The sequence below is a fragment of the Apaloderma vittatum genome, unplaced genomic scaffold (assembly GCF_000703405.1).
Source record: "Apaloderma vittatum isolate BGI_N311 unplaced genomic scaffold, ASM70340v1 scaffold7147, whole genome shotgun sequence".
NCBI classification, from domain to species: domain Eukaryota; kingdom Metazoa; phylum Chordata; class Aves; order Trogoniformes; family Trogonidae; genus Apaloderma; species Apaloderma vittatum.
Window position 1 is genome coordinate 4,256 of NW_009727742.1, and position 21,117 is coordinate 25,372.

The 21,117-nt window shown below is 44.9% G+C and overlaps 1 protein-coding gene across 1 annotated transcript in view; it reads left to right on the forward strand.

Annotated features, from left to right (window-relative positions):
• Nucleotides 1-21,117, forward strand: part of MXI1 (MAX interactor 1, dimerization protein) — a gene marked incomplete at its 5' end in the record, with an annotated part of 45,063 nt that overhangs the window by 3,395 nt on the left and 20,551 nt on the right. The window contains one exon of the mRNA XM_009873782.1: nucleotides 13,184-13,213. Coding sequence (XP_009872084.1) covers nucleotides 13,184-13,213 — 30 coding nt within the window. The remainder of the gene's footprint in view (nucleotides 1-13,183; nucleotides 13,214-21,117) is intronic.

The window sequence follows — 21,117 nt, forward strand, 5'->3', positions numbered from 1 at the left end:
AATAAACAGCAGGGATGCTAAATGATTTTTTTCTCCCCTCCCCAATAATACAATCAGTTTAATGAAGTTAAGATTTATAACAGAATCTGAAATTACCTTACAATATTAGATTGTCATTTGTGTTTTGCCTTTATTTAGAGGCTCAGGCATTAGAAAAGCCTGTTATTTTTTCGTCTGATCCTAGGGAAATGCCAGGCACCCTCCCAGCAGCAGTAGGAGCCCTCAGCTCTCCCAGGAGGCCTGTGTTGTTAAGGGCACTCAGATAATCTGTTGCTCAGTTCCATGGAGGAGGGTTGATTTCTATCCAGTTTCTTTTTCCTTTCGTTTTCCTCTCTTCCCATTATCCTCCCTTGTGCCTGAAGCTGCTTCCGAAGGGCCTTTCAGACATGTTCGGCCCGGTAGCAGGTTGCCTGCAGAGCTTGGAATCGGCAGCTGTGGTGGGTATAGTAAGGCATTTTGGACGTGGTGTCTTGAAATTCTGGGTGTCGGGGTTTCTTTGCCCTTTTGATAATTCTGGGCCTCATTTTCTCCGGTGTCGCACTTCCCTCTGCCCCATTTGAAACTTCACTTCCACACTTCTAAATCTCATCGCTTGGTTTTGTGCTGAATTTTCTCTGTAGCGCTCTGCTTTCCTAACCTTTGAAGCTCTTTTTTGAGGGTGAGGATGGGGGCTGTACTACTGAAACCCTCAGGTACTCTTGACTTCAAGCTTAATTTGCTCGCCACGTCCCTGAGTAGTGCTGGGGGCAGGCAGGTGTGTGTCAGGTACCTCGTGAGCCTCCAGCGATGGCTTGGTGTGCCCCAGGTTCACAAAGAGGAGCGCAGAAGCTGAAAGGATGTGGCATGTGTAGCTGCAAGTCAGCTTTCGCTGTCTGGAGCACAAAAACCTGATTTACCAGAGTAGCAGCGCCGTGCAGCTGTACCTCACTGTGCAAGAGAGGAGTAGAGGATTTGGTGAACACTTGTTTAAACTCACTTCTCTATTCTGTTGGAGCAGGTTTTCTGTCCTCCTCGTCATGCTGATGATTGAGTACCTGGCAATTTCCAGTCCTTCCTGCAGCATCAGGAGTTAGGACAGTGCTGTAATTTCTGATTTTTTTGGGAGAGAGGAGATTCCAGGGACTGAGTGGTTTGCCAGTGTTGTGGAAGAAGTTCCTGAAAGAGCAAATTGCTGTGTCAACCCATTTTGGCCTACTTTTCTGTGCAAAGCCCCTACCCCTTTCATGTCCCAGTGAGCTGGTCCCTGAGGCTTTTTATTCACAGCTTTGCTGCCTCCTAACCTCTCTCATTTGTTATTTGTTTCTGCATGAGCCTTTGTTTATTTGCTTGTGGATTATTATTTTTTTTATTCGCTTGCATTTGTGCTGGATCACACCTTACACCACAGCTAGTGGGAGTTGAGTTTTGACTCGCTGTGTGTAGGTGGGTTAGAATCTGGCCCTTGTGTAATAAACTGAGGATAGAGGCTGCTTTCTGTTTCAAGCCTTGTAGTGCCAGGGAGCTCTATTCATGGCTCAGAACTTGGCTTTGCTTCATAGAGTAAAAATCCACATGTGTAAAACAGAGAATGGATGAGATTTGCTGTGCCGTGTTTTGATTTATGCCCTATTTTGATAATGTACATAGTGATTACTATCTGGAATCTTCATGCTGTGATTGAGATTTTGTCTAGAAATAGTTGGAGATGGGATCTTGCCTTTCAGTTGTGAATATACCTGAATTTGGTAGTTAGTTTTTCAAGCAAGGATAACTGAACAAGGCTGAACCATCAAGGGTCTCTTGTCTGTTAGAGATAGAATCATAGAACAGTTCAGGTTGGGAAAGACCTTTAAGGTCATCGAGTCCAACCATTAACGTAGTGATGTCAGGTCCACCACTAAACCATGTCCCTGAGCACCTCATCTACATGTCTTTTGAATACCTCCAGGGATGGTGACTCTGCTACTTCCCTGGGCAGCCTGCTCCAATGTTTAACAACCCTTTCGGTGAAGGAGTTTTTCCTAGTATCCAATCTAAACATAGAGAACATAGAACGGCCTAGGCTGGAAGGGACCTTAGAGATCATTTAATCCAACCTCCCCTCTTCTGGCACAACCTGACGTCATTTTCTCTTGTCCTGTGTTGAAAGGGACAGCAGTATTGACTATAGTTAGGTGTGAGCATGACTTCTTTTTGAGAAAGCCAGAATGACAGTGTGAGTGTTAAACTGGTAAAATGGATTGCTGGTCCACACCTGAGAGGCAGAATGATCCCTCGTTAAAATCCTGGTGCGTTCCGTAGGTTTGTACTGGCGCACAGTCGATCAGAGCGGGTTGGCAGGTAGGGCTGTGCTCAGGTAGCTCAGCTCAGCCTCGGCACATCCACCTGCTCGTTTGATGTAACTTGCCCCAACGCAGTCTGCGAGCGTAAGCAAGCAAGTGGTGGTGATGGTAGAGTTTCTGAACCTACTGGCACTAAGTTGTGCCTTTCCTTTTCTCTGCTGATCCACATCGCAAGCTGTGATCCTGCCAATAATTTGGGAGGGGGAGAAATTAACCCCATATGGGTGAGGTTGTGTATCTAGTGTCTTTTCAGCGGTGTTTGGCTTTGCAGCACTACAACTGGCAGGTTAGCAGGCAAAATACAGAGAGTGAACCCAGCAAATGGCACAGAAAGCATAAACCCCACTCCCTAGGGAGGAAAATGAGGCCCCCATAAATGCTAGGGCTGATGTAGCAGTTTCCATGGGGGACCCGCTGTGTTCCCCTCTGCCACCCTCTTTCCTTTCTAGCCTTCCAAGTGGGAAGATCCTGCAAAGCTGCAGTGTGTGCTTTCCTTCTCGTATTAGTGATACAGACATGCATAGGGAGGGCTGTGTGGCAGGGAGTCTGTGCAGAAACCCGTGGTTCTGGGATGAATTTATACTTTGATACCTTCAGCAGGTGTAAAATTTAATTTGTAGCCTCTCTCTGATTTGTGGAAAGAGCTCAGTTGTTATCTGCAACTTAGCTGTAATTCACTGCTGCGGCATCCGTCTGCTGTGGGTTGTAGCTCTCTGTAGCTCGAGGTTCATGATCCCTTTGTCCTCTCAGATTTGGGAGAAGGCTCTAGAGGAGCGTGCTATTTTGCAGCAGTGGGACTGTTAGGGCTCACGCTGCTCGTGTTGCAGCACTCTGCCCAGGGCTGATTGCTGTGGGCTGATTTGCATCACTGTTAGAAGTGCTGACGCAGTGACAAAAAACTTCAGATTTTGGTGCTCAGGGTCTTTTAAAATGTGAAGATTGTTAGCCCCAGCTCCTAGAGAAATTTGGTGCCCTGGGATGGACTGAAGAATATTTGGGCCAAAGCTGGTCACCTGTTCCTGGAATTCCCTCATTTTCTTTTCAGTGTACAGTCAGTTCCCTGGTTTAAGGAGTATTGGGGTTTTTTTCCTCCCTCTCACCACATTTGTAAGCTTCTTGTGTCTTCTCTGTGTAATGCCTCATCCACAACACGTGCAGGGATTTGTGTTTCGTGCTTTCGTTTCACCTGATCTAATCCTTTGCTTGACAGTGAATTGGTTGTCACCTGTAGTGTTCCCATCTGCTGCCCTGTTTGTACTGACTTTTTCCTTTCTTGCTCCTGATTGAGCTTGTAAACCCATTTCTCCTTCTGACCTGAAAAGACCAATCCATGTCATGCTACTGAGTGAATTGTCTTACTTGTTGGGAGTTCCTGCTGCTGTTCATCTCCTAATCCCTCCTGACAAATCTCTGCCGAAATTCAAAGACTAGCTTCTGTTTGTTCTCATCTTGAGAGTGTTGGCTCCTACTCCCCACCCTCTTTGGACCAACAAAGATAGGATTTGTTTTTGTTGACTATTTTGGGCTCTCTTGATCAGAGGCCGCAGGTCTCTGGGGCTGTGCACTTGGCTGGCCTTTGCCTGCATCTCTTCTCTATGAGACACTGCCCTGTTGATCCGCTCAGAGGGAACAGGCCTGCTTTTTCCATCCTGCTGGATATATTCCCATGTCTCATTTCTACACTCCCTACTGTACTTCCATTCTTTAATATGAAAGTGACTTCAGTTCTTTTGCTTTATGAATCCAGTTTAAAGTAGTCTAGATGATTTCCAGCATTATCTTCATTACTTGTTTGTACTTTGCTGCTTGCTCTGTGACAAGCAGGCATGTGGACTGAGGGCAACTCTTTTGCCTCAGTTTTGATTACAGTTCTGCTGCATAAATAAGTCAATTATCTTCTGAATACTTCTCATGTATCTCCTCCCATCTGTTACACCATCAAGCAGGCAGTAGCTGTGGGAAGGGACAGATGATGCTGGGATTGCTATTGAGGCTGTTACTCCGGTCATCATTGCCCAGATGCTTGGGCAACCATAAAGCACTGCATGGATATGGTAAGGGGACAAGGCACCGGTTCTGGTTTGCCTTTAGCAGTTAGGCTACAAACTGCAGCAGTTCCTGAACTGTTTCACAAGTAACTTGACCATCTGGGAGCAGTGGGAGGCAGCCACCTTGCTGCCTTCATGTTAGCTGCTGCTTCTTGAGAGCCAGAACTGCAAGAACAGAAGAAGCCAGAGCTCTGCTGTTTTTCTCAACCTTCCTTTTTCATGCATCTCCTAGATGTTACATGAGTATGTCCTTGTTCATGGAATGTAACCCCAAATATCAAGACATTTGGGTTCTCTTCCTGATACTGTTGCAGACTGTGTAAGTTGCTGTGCCTCAGTTTACCTAATACAGTGCGTAGCTAACAGTGATGTTAATGTATTTTCCAATGTATTTGTCTTCCCTTCATCTCCAGACACAGCATTGCAGCCATACAAATGCCATCAGTTTCTTTTCAAACAAAGTGTGTTTCAGTCCGGTGGCGTTTACTCAGTGCATTCCTCAGTGCATCTGAAGGCAATTTCTTTAGGTCAGAAGATGTGCATTGCGGAGAAGTACATGTTCCCCAAACAGACTGTTGCTCTGCAGATGACATTGCTAAGGCTATTTCTGGATATGACCGTCTTCCTCAAAAGGGTAATGTTATGTGTGGGAGGAAGCACGGTATAGGGCAAAGGGCTGGCATGCTGGGCCCTTGGATTGTTTCCTGAGTCTGCTGCCGAAGGGCTGCAAGATCTGGGCACGTCAGATGACCTACATGGGTCCCACCATCTGCACATTACATGGCTCCCACCATCTGTACATTGGGGTAATGCGCACACTTCTCTAATCCTGTTTTTGGGAGGCAGAGTCACTGTTTTGGAGCTTGTGGCTATTTGAAAGAAGATGAGACTCGGGATCTTAAGTTTTCTCTGTAGATTTGAAAACTGCCTTTGTTCTCTTCCTGTCAATCACTGTGATCTCTCTACCATGCAAGTACCAGCAACTATGATGCTGGTGTTGCCTTGGAAGAGACTTGAGTCCCTGACCATGCAGTGAGACTCATGGAGCCAGCGGGAAGTCAGTGGGGCAGGGGCTGCACAGAGTTTTTCTGCAGTGTCAGGCATTACATTGCTCCGTAACACACTTGAATATTCAGCACAAAAAAAATTTGTTAGCAGGGATATTAAGGTGTTAGCGGGCAATGGATGCAGTCTGCCTCATTCTACTTAAATAATACATTTTGCTTTGAATGTCTGTTTATGATGATTGTGTGGGAAAGTTGTCTTTCCCAAGTAACACTTGGGAAAGACCTGGGGGACAGTGCAGAGCTGATATTAGTGTGAGCAAGTATCTGTGTTTTGTTTTTCTCATCTGTGCCATGTTCATTTCTATTCATGGGGAAGCTTGGAGGTGCCATGGTGAAACCACCCCAAAAAAAAGATGGCTTTGTCAATGTATTTTAAAAAAAAAAAGTCATGAATCTGTCTACAAGAAGTTCAAACTCCCTTACATCATGAATTGTAGACATGAATATTGCCTTGGTGAAGGCAAGGAATATACTTTTTCCTGACCAGTGAGAAACTACCTGAATTTGGCCAAGTTCTAAATCAGTTAGTTGTCTACCACGTGTTCAAGGGAGGTGAGCTAAGGTTTTTCTACTGAAATGGCTAAGATACCTCCTAAAATGAATATGCATCAGCTTTTGTGTCTGGTCTTGTGTGTATGAGCCGCTTCTGATGTGGCTGGGAAGGGAAGGAGGTGGTTTGTGTAGGACCTTTGCTCACTTGTCACAGAAGGCAGATGAACAGAGCAGTGAACAGCACATTGGAAAACTTCACTCCTGGCCCCTGTCAGCATCCTTGTGTACATTCAGCAAGTCCCTTCCAGCCTGACTTGCTGTAGGAGACCCCCAAATACTCCATTCCTATTGTGATTTTTTTTCCAAGGTATGAGCCTGGGATCTGAGCTGTGAAAGTGCTGACAATGCCATGAGGGAAATCGGCAGGAGTTGTGCCTTGAACATGTAAAGTGACCCAGAAAACCAGGCCCTTGGGGGGTCTTCATAGAGGCACTCAGAGGAGTGAGAAACAGCAGCTCTTGATTTCCCTGTTTCTTAGCTTCCACTTTGGAAAGGAAGGATGCTCAACAATAAACGTGCTTGTGACCCGCCTAGCCTCTGCTTTTGGTGAGCCCGTCGGAAAGCCTGTAAGGAAAGCACCGGTTCTGTATTCAGATCAGGGCTTGGCTTGAGGCCACGCTTTGAACAATGAGGAGAAAACAAAATATTGAATAGCTGCTTGTTCAGCAAACCCAGTTCCTCTTGGCCGTGCAGGGCCCTGCGTGAGGGAGTGTACGAGCTGGGGCAGTTTCCCCGTAGTGCTTGGGGCTGGGACCAGGTGCTGCAGGATAAGGCCCACACCAGCGCACTTGCTCCCAGCCTGTGTGCTGAGGGGGGAAGCCAGCTGGGGACTTCTTTGCTAGCAGCAAAGAATGCAAAACAGCATTCTTGCTGTTGTCTGGCCTGGCTTGGAAAACCCTTCCCCTGCAGAGTGCCACTTGGTGCTGCTTAGCGGTGTGTTGCTCTGGTTTGGGGGAGCTGAGCTCTGGGACTGGGAGAGGCTTGTGGTGCTCAGCAGGGAGGAGCTGTCTTTCTGCTCTTTCCTGCCTTGTGCTGAATAAACCAGAACACGCACCAGCGGAACAGTGTGCTTTGTTTGGGACTGCGGCTGCAGTTCCTTCCCCACCTGAGGGTTATGCTTCATGTGCCTATTGGATTAGTTTTATTGCTGAAGTAATATTACTTTGCTCTTGACTCCCATTTTAGATTCTTTTCAGGCACCCTGTGCAGCGGCATCTGAGAATAGGGTTGGCTCACTTGGCAGACAGTGGGCAAGACATGAGGCCTATTTAGATTTGGGTTGGTTTTGGTTGTTGGGCTTTTTTTCCACTTTTCCCCTTGCAGCTTACAATGATTATGTCATTTTTTTTACTGTTTTTGTTTTTGGTCTTTCACCGAAGAATCAGATTGCAGAAATGTCCTTATGGATGACTCTCTGGGATGCCTGATAACAGCAACCCACTAAGCAAGCCTTATCCTGGAGTTCAGGCAAACCAAATTAAGTACCCTGCTCTGCCACAGGCTTCTTGCATGACCTTGGAGGAATTATTCGGAATTTCAGTGTGCTAGTGTTGTTGCCCCGTGCATAAAAAGTGTTAGAGAAGAGTTAATTTTTGAAGTGTATAAACAGAAATAATGCTTATGAGGAGCAGGTTCCAAACTGAGAGGGGCTGTATAAATACTGTAGGTGGCTTTAAAGACATTTACTTCTTCAAGGAATGTGTCCAGTGTGTCTTCCAGAGTTGTTCTTGACTGAGTGCTGCAGGAGGCTTTCAGGATACTGTGTAGAAATCCAGGGGCAAGGGACTTTCTGCAGTCACGAGCCACATGAAGGAGCTCTCCTCCCCTTGTTGAACTGAAAACAGACTGTGGGCCCATTTCTCCTTTTGCAAAGATGAACAAACATGAACAGATGCCACTACGGCTGTGTCCCCTTCTCTGCTGGAGATGGAGAATGTGAACTTTGGAAAGGATCTGGCTTGATCCTGGGATAACAGCTTTGATCAGAGCCTTGGGAGGAATCTGATACCGTGGTCATCTAAGAGTGACAGAAAAACTAGCCAGAGTGTGGGGCTGGGTTAATCTGGTGCATCTCCACTGACGTCAGTGAGAAGGTGAAACAGTCTGTTCTGTCCCCTCACTTCAGCTCCTCATGGAGAAGCATTTATTCTGGACCTTGAGGCCAGACAGTGAATGGGGATCATGGGACAGTAATGACTAAGATAACTTCTGGCTCTGGTATTGCTTGGAAGAGTTTTGTTAGATTTGCTGATCTGCAAGGCTGAGGTGAGAGTCGTGTTGAACTTGAGGCTGGTACTTGCAGAGCGCGTAAGGATGGCAGCAGGAAGACTTGTGCTCCAGCTGTGCCATCTCCAGCTGCGCCATCTCCAGCTGCATCCTCCTCCTCACTGCAGGAGCTCTTGGCAGCACTGAGGGCCGGAGGCTGCTGTGTTCCCAAGGCTCCTGTGAAGCCCTCGAGAGCCAGGTTCCTGGGCCTCCCGGAGGGGAGGTGAGTTTTCAGCTCCCTTAGAAACTCGACCCTTGAGCACCTTCATCTAGGCAGGAAGATTCCACTCTTACACAGCTATCCTTTGTCTTACTATTGGGCCTCATGTGCTGCCACTGGTGGCACTTCTCTGGAGGCTTCCCAGACTATGACTTGTGCGCTTGGCTTCATAGATGATATATGCTGTTGATCCACTGTTGCTTGAAGCTCTAGCACAACACTGGAGTTCTTCAGCTAGCAGGTTTTGGTTTGTGAACAAAGGTGGATTCCAAATTGGAAGAAACCTGCTGATCACCGTTCTTTTTCATCCATGTTGTCATTTGACTGTTTCCAGTAGGAGTAATTTCTGAGGAGGAACTAATTTCTGGGAGAGTGGTAATATAGTCCACTGGTTCCAGAAGAGTGGTTGATCTTGGCTTGGGGAATGAAAGAAGTCATTTCCTGGAGGGGAATTTGGTGGCCAAGTGAATGGATGTCAACAGAGCCAGAAGGTGGGAAAGGTCTGGAAAATGAAGAAGAATGGCGTTACGTGTGGTGTGACGGTGCAGAAGCAGCAGAGATCTCTGAACCTGCATGAAGCGAGACAGAAAGCACTTGGCCTGCTCTGTGTTCTTGAGTGTTCTTGCTGTTTTGCAAAACATGCTTTAGGTACGGTGCCTTAGTTTGCGCAAGCTGACGAAATAGTGATTTCCTGATGAATCTCTCATTAAAGCAGAGTGGGGTGGGAAGCACTGCCTCTGTGCTGGCTTTAAGGACATATATTGGGAAAGGTCATTTTTTTTCCCCCCACCCCCTTTACCTGGCTGTACTCACAGCCAGCAGCATCTCCTGAGCCACCGGTATCTCTGCTGTGATGGAGATGGAGCTCTTGGAGTCCTGGGCCCCTCTGGAGCCAGGAACTGGTGCCGGATACAGACAGGAGAGTGACCAGATGCAAGGAGGTGACAGGCTCGGTGGGTCTAAATGCCGTCTGTGTATCGCGTAGGACAAGGACTCAATTGCGGTGTTTTCCCAGTAGAAAATAGTTACCTCACTAAAGTCAACCTCAAATGCAGATATGCTGCAATTGCATTCGTTGAGCTATTTATCAATATTAAATGTGTAAACCAGAAAGGTCAGCTGTGTTTAATGTCATGTGGCAGCTTTGTGATTTTAATTACAGTAAAAAATACCAGTGAGAAATGAATTCAGTGCTCTTTAGAGTTTGTTCCTCCCCGACGCCATTTGTTTTCTTGGCTTACCTATACGCAGGAAAAGTTTGACTGCCTCTGCCATGGTATGAGAGATTTTATTTAGATGAAGAAAATAGGATAAAGTGACAAATTATTTACAATGTCTCGTTCGTTGGGGGAATTCAGTGTAGCTTGGTATTTCAGCAACACCTTGTTACGATATTGGGTAGCAAGGCTGCAGGCAGAACCACAGTAACTGGCTCAAAAAGGTTGTTGGATCTGACCTTAAATGAGAGTTACTGACAGTTGCTGGTTCCTGGTTTCTTCCTATTTTGTACGCAGTTTCAGATATCTGGGGTAAAGAGGGATAAACTTTCTCCTCTTTCAACTTTCTGTTGCTTAAAATCTTGATGGGGACTGCTCTGCAGTTTTTAGTTTTGTTTGCTTGGTTCCTTTATGCTCAGCTCCTAAAACTCTATCTTTTCCCAAGCTGTTTTCAAAACGTAGTCAGCAGGATCCTTCTCTTTATATAACCTTCCTTTGGTCTTTAGGAGTAATTATCAGTTTGAATGTTTTAAATGTGTTGTTAAAGAACTGACTGCTTCAGAAAGCTGACTTTTAAACGAGAACCCGTTTGTGCTTGAGCTGCTTTGAAATTGCAGCTGAGGTTTTGAGCAGTGCTGGTACGTGTGCTTGGGCTTTTCTTTTCCTCTCTGAACGCGGCCGTACCCACCTGGCTGTGGTTTCAGCTTTGCCGGTGAGGGGAAGGTCCTGCTTTCCCTGCCTGTCTGACGGCAGGGATGTGAGCTCCTTGGGTGTGTGATCCATAATAGTGGTGCTGTCCTTACTCCACTGGGTGACACAGGCTGTGACTGTCAGCAGCAGCAAAGCAACATCACACCAAACGTGCCAGTTCCTTGCTGCTGTGCACGTAACCCAGGACAGAGTTCCCCTAGTGCTGCCGTAGTTTACAGCTGTGGTGTTCATCCTGTACCCATCGAAAAGCTGGCAATGGCATACAAGGATGGGGCTTTGATTTCAGTCTGGTGATGCTTTCTAGGTTGACAGTTAATTATGAGACCATCTCAGTTAAAGAGATTCCGTTACATATGTTTCTGTACCTATTTAAAATGGTTTTCTTCTGAATGTAGTATCAACAGAGGTTCCTGTACTTTTTTCTACTTTACTGACAGCACTGTCCTTGTTTAACTCCAAATAAATCTTAGAAACATGTGCAGCACAAAGATGAGGGGAGAAAATTAATCTCTAGATCAGGAGCTATAGAAAATGAAATGAATTATGAACAGAAGAGAAAAGATTTTTTTTTTCCTGTATCCTTTGTCCAAGCAAAGGGAAACTGGAACAGAAAATAAGTTAGTGAATGGTGGTAATGGGGAGCGGTGCTGGTTTGGTGGGTTGCTCGTTTTTTTTTCCTATCCTAAATTTAAATGAAAGGAAAAATTAAAACTTTTCCAAGTGTCCCCAGTAAGACTAAGGAAAGCATAGGCAGGTAAGACTTGGCATTCAGCTTCAGTGGGAAAGTGTTGGGGAGGTTGGTGTTTGCTTTCTTGCCTTACCACCAATATGGTTAAAAGTCACAGCATAAATCTTCTGACTTGGTGAAAAGCCTGTGACCCCTCTCAGTTGTCTTGTTCATCTGAACACAGATAGGTAATAAAGAGTCTCCTGTGTGAGAGAAGTAGGGAGAACCTGCTGGTTTAATTTTGCTCACAGCAGTGGTCCAAACTTTGTTCTTTCAGCGCTGGCCTTGGTAATTGGCTCCATATAATACAAGAATTCAAGCCATTGCATATCTCTGGCTTTGTGACTGCTAATGTCATAACTAAGAGGAGTGCAAAGCCTCCTGCAGGAACACACAGTAAACAAGAACAATAAGCATGTTCCAAAGAATGTACAGGCAGTGCTTTTAAAGAGCATTCGCTGAGCACTGGTTGCATCCAAGTTGCCTGGACAAATGGATTTTTCCTGTTTAGACTCCGTGGGGGATGTAGGTTTGATTTGGGAGATTTTCTGGACTAAATATTACGTCCATGCCTCCAATTCCTGGGGACCAGACTTCAGGCATCTTTTCTTTTCCAAAGGGAAGGTGTTGCTTTGGGAGTTTCCTTAGCTTTAGGAGTTTGACTATAGTGCACCTTGCCTTTAAGGTATCCCGTATCCTGCTGCACAGGGCACCTTGCGCAGACACACGCAGCTCTCAGTCACAGCTAGCCACGCCTCGTTTACCGTGTTTTTCACAGACATCCGTGGTTTATTCGTCATCTTCAATGAGGTTCTAACACCTGTTAAGCGCTCCGCCTCCCTTTTTTTGGAGAAGCATTTAATTATGACAGGGTTTCCCTTGGAGCACATCCTCCATTCAGTTCCCTAATTGTAGAATTCTCTGTGGGATTCTCCAGATGGGGGATAGAGGATAATCTTCTCCGAGCTCCGGAAGAAATGTGATGCCAAATTACAGAAAATAGATCCTCTTTATTAAGCTCTTGGGCTCCTTTTACTTTTATTTTAAGGTGACCTTCTGTTAAAAAGAAATGTTGGATAAATGGCTATCCTTTTTAAATAATCCTCAACAACCTTACCTGGGTTACTAATAACATCGTTAGATTAGAAATCCTGAAAGGATTTCAGCTTTTTTTGCCACTTGTGCTGTCATCACAGAGGCAAGGAGAATGAACTTGCCTGTTTCCCTTTTTGTTTCTGGTCTCATTTTCAAGCTGCAAGCTCTGAATTAGGGAGTGCTGGCAGCATGGTTGGTGTGGTGGGCAGGTATAAAGCCAAAGTCCCCTCCTTTGTCGAGTAGTCACAGTGCCACTTCATGGGTCACTTGTCGCTGCAAGCTAGTGCTGTGGTGGTGCCGTTCCAATCCCCAGGGGGTTTCCAGGCATCCTGAAAGTGCTGCTCAGTGCTGCTGATGTTTGCAAACACGGCAATACTGGCTGTCCCAATGCGTGCTCAAATGCTGCCCGTATCTGGTTCTGCGAAGTTTGCTGAATCTGGCATGTGAGTGCTGAGGGGCTCCAGGGCTTGTCCTCACAGAGTCACTTCTGCTGGAAGGTTCCCATGGGTTCAATGTACATAAATTAATACTCCATGAACTCCTGTGTTAGCAGATGATACTAGTATTTTTATGGTGTAAATGAGAAGGTAAAGTACAAAGAAGCCTGACTGCAGCCCTGTGCTGGGTGGGTGGCAGAGCCAGAAGTAATCTGGAAATGGCTGACCCTGGTCTGCTCTTCTAATCCTTGCCTCTCTCTGGGATTTTTACGTGTCTCTAGAGAACGTTTTCTGTAGCATGAGTAAGAGTACCAGCCTTGCACGTAGCAGGTAAATACTGGAGAGGAGGTATCTCTCATGGGCAGGGAGGCTGAGCTATAGATGGTGGCTGTAGATTTTAGTGTATGTAGTGGGTTGGCTTTATGGTGCGATGCGCTGCTGGGGATGTGTACAGCTTACAGTAACTGAGCTTTGGTACCGAGAGATCAAAGGTGGCTAATCCAAATTTTTGTTTATCTTCCAGGTCTACGCACAACGAACTAGAAAAGAACCGGTAAGTAGCTAATGAGCTGAATTCTAAGAAATGGAAGCCTAGTGAGTGTAATGTGCTTTAACTTTACCCATGCAGGTGCCATTTGATCAGCTTAGACAGCTGTGAATGACCACACTGCATCACGTAGTTTTAAAAGTCGATGGGGGGAGAAGACACAAAAAGATCTGAAAAAGGAGCCTTGTTTTTTGTTGGGTTTTTTCCCCTCTCTCTGAAAAGGCAAGAAGTGACCCAGTTTTGTGACTAATCTGTATGCAGAGTAAATACTGTTCTTCTCCTGACACAGTGAAATCTGATTGGGGCACTTTCCATACATGAGGTTGCTACGGGATCAGGTTTCTTGGGCCCCGAGTAATACGTGTTACCATGAACTGAAGGGCAGAGCCCTGTGCTCTACACCCTCTCCCTCCCACCCCTCCGCTGAGCTGTGATAATCTCTTTGGCGCAGAAGAAAACACCATTGTCCACAGGCTCAGAGGTCTGGCTACCAGTGCTCCTGTGGAGACTCTCTCTTCTAACCTGTTTTAGGATTGTGCCTGTTTATCCTTGAATCTGAAGTTTTAGCAAGCCTTGCAGTTTTGTTACTTGGCTAGCTCTGCTATATGACTCAACCCTTTTGTAACAGGAGTTAAAGTAAGATAAATGCCGTTGAGACAAGGGGAGTTAGTTCACACACAGATCGGATTATCACCTTCCATTCAGGATGCTATAGTTAAGGTTGTGTAGGGGTTTCCATTATAAATTTATCTTGGCTCTTCTGTGTGATTCTAGGGGGGCTGAGGGGGGGTGTCAGTGTTTTTTGTGGCTGCTGGAACAAAGGCAGTGCTCTGGCCAGCTGCTTCTATGAAGAAACCCCCAGGGTGGAAAGCTGAGTCTAAATAGCTTGATTGCCTTCTCTTCCCTCTGATCTGCCATCATTTAACAAGCGATAGGAGGACTGTAAGGATGGCTACAGAGACACAGAGGCTTCGAGCCGAGTGTGTGTTTCCATTCAGGCAAGATCTTCCCATGCAGCTTCAAGGGATTGAGAGCAGAATACCTCGTGCGTCGTGCTGCCCTCAGTTTCCCCCACATCTGCCTCTCCCTGGCAGCAGCGGTGCTGGGAAGCAGCTTGGCCTTTGCATGATGTGGGTCTTCTCTTCCAGGCTGTACTTCTACCCTCTGGTAGCTTTGAGGACCTACAGAGCTGTCATGATCCTGTCTTTCTGGCATGAAGCAAAGAGGTTTTTCATTTAGTTAATGTTACTGACTTATCTCCTTCTGAATCTCAGTATTTCCAGTCCCAGGTTGAGTTCTGTTGAGAAGCATTGTCTCCTGGGTTTTCCAGTGCTCTCTGCAGTTCTATTTACTGATGAGGGAAAGAAAATGCGGTGCTTGGGTCTGACCCAGATCGGAGGGTGCTTTTTTTCTCCATGACAACAGTAAACCGTCACTAATTTTCAATGTGCTTATTTGCATATCTAATTGTTACTGCAGACACTGCTTGCCCTCAGTACAGATTTAGAGCAGAAATGTCTCTTGTCTTTCCCTGTGCTAACCTGGTCCTCTCACGTTGGCCGAATTTGCATGGATATGTGACCATCTTTTTCTAACGTCAGGCTTGTGGGGGAGGAAGTGAAGCTTCAAACTCTCTGTGGGCAAGATCTCGGCAGCTAGTGTTACATACTTGTTGTCCAGCTAAGGACTGGCAATTATTGATAGGATATTTAGGATGTGCCTGATACCAGCTGTCTGTGCCAATTGAGGAAGTTTCTGCCTCGATTCCCTGTCTTTAAGTGGGAACAGTAATACTGCCTGGGTGGGGATATCATGAGGATTGAGCACTGTCCAACACTTTGTTATGGATGTTACTTGTGAGAGGAGTATTCTTACCCATGTATCCCCTTATGCCACCTTTTTCTGAATGTTGACAAGCTGTTTGTTTGCTGCAGAGTTTGCCTTCCCATTCCCAGTCAAGGTAACGTCTCTCTCTTCCTTTTCTTCCATCTCAGTAACTCTCCCTTGTCCCCACCTGCTGCTGGCTGAAGACTCCTAACCACCAGCCTTCTCAGAAGGCCTTTCCTCCAGAGCTTCCTTTTCCGAGGCACTGTATGCCAGGCCTGTGTCTCAGACGTGGTTTTACAAGCCCTTGGTTTTCATCTTGCTGGGGAGGGCACACATTTGATCACGCTGGGTGGTCTGTACAGGCAAAGTCCTGTCTCTGGGATCGTTGGGCAGGAGCCTGCTGCCTCTGTTTTGGGATGGTCTGTCCCTGCGTGCAGGCGCTACGGCCTGATCAGCCGCGCACAGCCACAAGGCCAGCTGGACCCTGCAGTGGCTCTGCTGGGTTTGCAGCATGTGTTACTGGCGATTTGGACAGCGAGTTTCGTACTGGAAGCATTTATTTTCAAACTCTACAGTGGTGTTTTCTGAGTGGAAGGGATTGCTTCCTGGTTAGGTTTGCACCGTGTTTTATTTGCTGAGTCGTTAAGTTTGTCAGTGTCTCCAGACTTAACTGTTGCAGAGATAAAAGCCCTTGTACTAATGGCTTTGTGGCTGGCAGGTGCTCGTTTTCCCTATTATTTGAGATTATTCCTTTTGAATCTCACTGTTATCTCTGTTATTGACACACACTGTAATTTTCAAAATTGTCCGCTATTAGGTCTCTGACTCTATTTTTTCCCTTCTTTTCTGTGAAAAACAGCTTTCTTACGTTCAGTTAAATTTTGTTTTAACCCATTCAGAATTACAGTTTCTTTCAAGCAGTAGCAAGAGAATAGTAGAAAAACAAAATGCTCTCTTCCTTTTTAAATATGTGATTTAACTCAGACTCAGTATTGCAGAGCTGATGATGTTTCAGTATATCAGGATTAAGAATCTTGTATCTCTTTGATGTAGAGAAGTAACTAAAAATATATTTAAAAATTAAAGTAATTTTTTAAGCTCCACTCCTTAATCCTGAAATATTTCATGAACACTCTGGTGGTTCAGCTAAGAAGCTATTTGGTTTGGTACCACATACTAGCTGTAATATTTAAGTGACTTCTCTTTCTGCTTTGGTTTGTTGGGTTTTTTTTTATCTGAAAAGATTGCAGTGACACTTATATAAGGGGCTTTGTTTTATTTATAAAAGATTAAAGTTAATTTATAGTTATTATCTGTCATTAATCCTCATGTTGGAGAATTGTTTGTGTTTTTTTTATTTAATGGGTATGTGTTTCAGTTTATCTCTGCCCAGGATGAGTCATAGCTTGCATTTAAACAAGAAACCAGTATTCTGCTCCTCATCTGCTGCAAGGCATAACTAAAACAATACTTTTCAGCCCTTTAATATGCCTTCCAAAAAACTGATTTGTAAGCAACACCTTATAATTTTCTAACAGAAAACATGATAAAGCAAGTGACTGAAAGGCAAACTTTGCTAGTGTAATATTTTTTTTTTAAAAAAAGGATGTAATAAATAAAAGTGAGGCTTAAGTTAAATGGTGTGTGTTATACAGATAGCAGAATTCACTGTTGTCTGTGAACGTTTTGGACACGTGCCGGTTTTGGAAGCGCGTGGTCAGTGAGGTGTTAAGAGGAGGTACGCGGCGCTGAGAGGACTTGCCTGCTGCTCTCTGAAGGGGCTGTACTGGTAGGCCAGCGTGGTTGTGGTGTCTGTCAGAAGAGTTATATGTCCTGAGAGAACAAGAAATGTTTGTAAAGCCATTGATCAGATTATTTTATTTTTTAAAAAAAAATGTTTTTCTATATATCCTAGGTTGATCTGTTTCGGTGGTGATTGCATTTTAATACAGCAGAAGGAAGGAAAACAAAGCAGAGTAATTGGATAAAGAATGCATTAGTAGGGCAGATTTTACTTACAGTGACAATAATTTAGTTCAAACAAAAGATAAATCTGATGAGGGAAAGACCTTGGGAGAATCACTGAAATTAGAATTTTCAGGAGAATTTGTGGCTGCAAAAGTATCTCATTTGAAATGAAAAAGGATGAAGTCTAAAGGAGACAAAACTTCTAAATCAGTTTGCTGAAGAGCTACATTTAGTGTAGAAGCATAGAGTGAAGTAAGATCCTTTCTCTTTGGTATCTTTTGAGGTGGTCAGAAGCAAAGTGAAAAAGACAAACACAGAGCGGTGATGGAATACCGTGGTTTTTAGCCTTTCTGACTCTTACCAGGATCCCTCGTCTGTCTTCTGTGATTCATCACCCGTCCTCTCTTTAACATGAGGGGCTGTTTATCGCAGGGTATTTCTCCAAAATGGTTTTTCACGCAGAGCTGGCTGTTTCTCTAGGCTGTGTATTTGAGGTAGCAAAGGAAAAACCCCACTGAACGTGTAGGAGAAAACCATGACGTGGATCAGCTTGTGCTGAAATGTGGGGCCTTCTGGGCCTCTGCAGCAGTTGCACAGTTTGGTTTTGTTTCTTTAGGACAGGGGCTCGAGTGTGTCTGTTAGCGAAATGCAAGAGAAGAAAGAGGGGAAAGCCTGTTTAAATAGTGCAGATACGCTGTCTAGGCTGGGAAATGCAGCGGGAAGGGAAATGAAAGTGTAGTGAATCCTTGCTAGTCTGAATAGATGTGGATGATTGTGCTTTTGTGGTGCTGTATATGCTTGCCAAGGCAATCTGATCAGTGTTTGTCTTGAACCAACTAATCAATGTGGTGTTGAGTTCAGTGCTGTTTATCAGGAGAGCTGGAACAAGAAACCAATCCAGTAAATTTCATTTGCTCTCTGGAGTGGGCTTTGTTTTCGTGTTAACTTCATGTAGCAAACATTGACAGTACATATTGTTTTCCTCATTAATAAAACTTGGAACCTCTGATGTTCCCTGCAGCAGTCAAACCAGGTCCAACACAGCTGAGCATGTGTTTTTCTTTGACACATCCGAAGGTCAGAGCATGCACTGATCCAACTTGCTCCTTGTGGGACCTGTAGCTAAACCCTGCTCGAGGTAGCTGTCTGTCTTCGACTCTGTCTTGGATGACAGATGCCTCCATTTTTAGCTGGGACTAAAAATTTTTGGCAGAGCTGAAGCATATTCCTCTAGTTGAGAAGATCTGGATAGCTTATTACAATGCTATGCCTGTGTTTGCTGGAGAGAGTGAGGTCTGTATTCTGTGGGATAAGGCTGTTGGAGAGATGTTCTTTGTGGCTATGTTCAGGCTCAGTCACTGTTGTTTAGCATCAGTCTGTCTTTTGCTCTGTTGCAGTTATTTCTTTACATTGCTCTGGGAGCTCACTGGTCAAATGCTGTAAAACTGGGATGGGTCTCTTCATCTGACCACAACACTTGCTCATGTGAAGTGCCTGCTTGTGCAGAAGCAGCGTTTTGATTCATTTACAGTCGAAAGTCTGCAAAGGCTTTGTTTCACGCTGGCTGGGCAACAGAACATTTTGAACTCTGAGTAAAGCTGCTGAAAAGGGACAGTTAGTCTGTGTGCCAAAATTCGAAGGAAACAAAATGATCCTCATTTTGTTGGAAGTCCTTTAGTACTGCTCATGTTGGAATTTCTAGTTTCAGTATGATTTTTTTTATTATTATTGTTCAAAGCAATGCAGTGAAGAAGGAGTGCGTGCCTGCCTTCCATTCTGCTCCCTGATCTCTGCACATCCCTTATGAATCCAATAGCACTTGGAGAAAGAAGAGGAGAAAGAACAATACTACTATTTTGGATAAACTGTTTCAAAGCAAAATGGTTTTGTTTCAACAACATTGCACAATGAAATCACTGTTGCAAGCCAGTTTTCAGAAACAGATACTTACCACAAATCCCTTTTAGACTAAGATGTGTTTTAGGGACACTTCATGGTGTGTTTCTCTCCTGTAGTGTAGGAAGAACTGTCAGCACAATCCACTTGGCCTTGCCATAATGGTCTGAGGCTGAGAATCTTATCATCATCTTGCCTCTCACAGGGGAGACTTTAGAGGGAACCCTCATCTTAGAAAGAAACATGCTCTGCACGCAGGTCTCCCCGCTTCCTGGCTGAACTCTTGCATTCAGCACGCTGTATTTAACATTTCCAGAGTACTGAATAGAAGAGGTATCAGATGGTGCGTTACTGGTTATTTACTGCTTTCAGGGAGCCAGGAGGGGGTCTGGTAGCTGCTGTGGATGTGTCATGAAAGAAGCCCTGTGTACTTCAATGGTGTCCAATTCGGAGTGCGTCATTGCTAGCTTTGGTTCTTGCATTTTATCCCAAACTTGCATCCTGGAATTTCTACTTGGGTGTGCTTCTGCAGATTTCTCTCAGACTGGACCCTCTCCACCTAGGTGTATTTATGGCTGTCCTGAAAAAAATAAAAGACTAAGCAAAACCCTCTGAAATCAGCGAGCATAGACCAGGGAAGAATCTGGCCCCAGGTAGGAAGTCAGGTGTTCAGCTTTCCTGCCTCACTTTTCAGTCATGTCAGGAGACTTTTAGGGGGAGAGAGGGTGGCCATATTTTCTTTTTTCTCTTGGGGTGCTGTTTGAAGTGCTGAGAGCCAGAAATTCTGATGCAGCAACTTTCTTGTTCAAGTGCCTAACATTGCTCGTGGGTCTGAAAGCATTACTGGCTAAAAGCCACTTGGGGAGTTTCTGTGTTAGAGAAGATGAGGTAATAGGAATATCATTTTTGAGACAGATTACCTGTTAATGACGAGTTTCATGACTCTACTCATGGGGCAGAAGCTGGAGTTGCGTGTGTGGATCTATATATCTATACCTGTGTCTGTACCTATATCTGTATCATCTGTATCTAGTACATGTGTTGAGGTACTGTAGCAACATAACTCATGCAGACTTGTAACCAAAGGAAATTCAGTGTGAGACAGGAAATGTAGGCAACGGCAGAACATAGCAGTGGATGGTGTCATCTACCTGCCTCCCTTTATATGTGCCTTGGAAGCTGGAATTTGTGTAGAAATGCAGATCATCTCTGCCTGGTGTTCTTTGTGTTTGCTTCTTGGTAAATCCTCACAGTGCCTTTGCAAAACTGGAGTATCCCCTTTTCAGAGCTGGCACTTGAGTGTCAGGTGCAGCCTGAATCTTGTATAAAAGTTTTGGATTTTTCTGAGTCTGGAGAAATACAGAGGAATCCCTGGATCCCAGAGCAATGGGATGAGTCAGATCTTCTGCTTGATGTTCGATTAAAAAAAATTAAGGGCTGTCTTTTGAAGGTATCCTTTATGTGTACACTGCTGCCTGAGCATCACTTCCTATTAGCTGTGTAATAAGATTTTCTGTCCCTCTTGCCTCTTAATTATTTACCTTTGAGAGTGCATCCATAAAGCAACATGACTTATTTAGGGAAAAATGAAAAGCTTTTTCAAAGGATAGATGCTTTTTGCACTTATTTTTTTGCCCAGGAGTTTGACTGCCTTAACACTCAGGACGAAGGGATTGCTTTGAAGGGGAGATTTTGCAAATGAACATGTTCAGTTCACAGAAGGTGAGGCAGGAAAGGGGACGTAGCAGTTAAACAGTGATCTTGTAACTGCCTGTACAAGGCTTTTCTGTCCAGGAGGGGCTGAGGCAAATGAGGAGGCATAACAGAAATCGATACAAAAAAGCTTAGACACAGAAACCTCCAGTGGAAACAAGACGTGAGCTTGAACTGCAGTGTTACTTCCATAGAAATAGACTCTGTGAATGGTATCAGCAAGTTCACGTGTGGTCCAGGCTGATAACGGTTTGTATGATAAGGGTGGGGTTTTTATCATGGTGGGTAGTAAACAGCTGCACAAAACTTAGTCATGCTTATGAAGTCAAGTGCAGGCTGCTATCTCCAAGTTGGCTGGTTGCTGAGCTAGGGTGGAATATCTAAAAGCATCTGAATCATTTAGAAGCACAGCTCTTAATGACTCTCAAATGAAGGCTTGTTCCTTCACTTGGGCGATTGTTGCTCCTCCCTGGTTGTGCCAAGGGTCCCTGTACCGAAGACCGCCC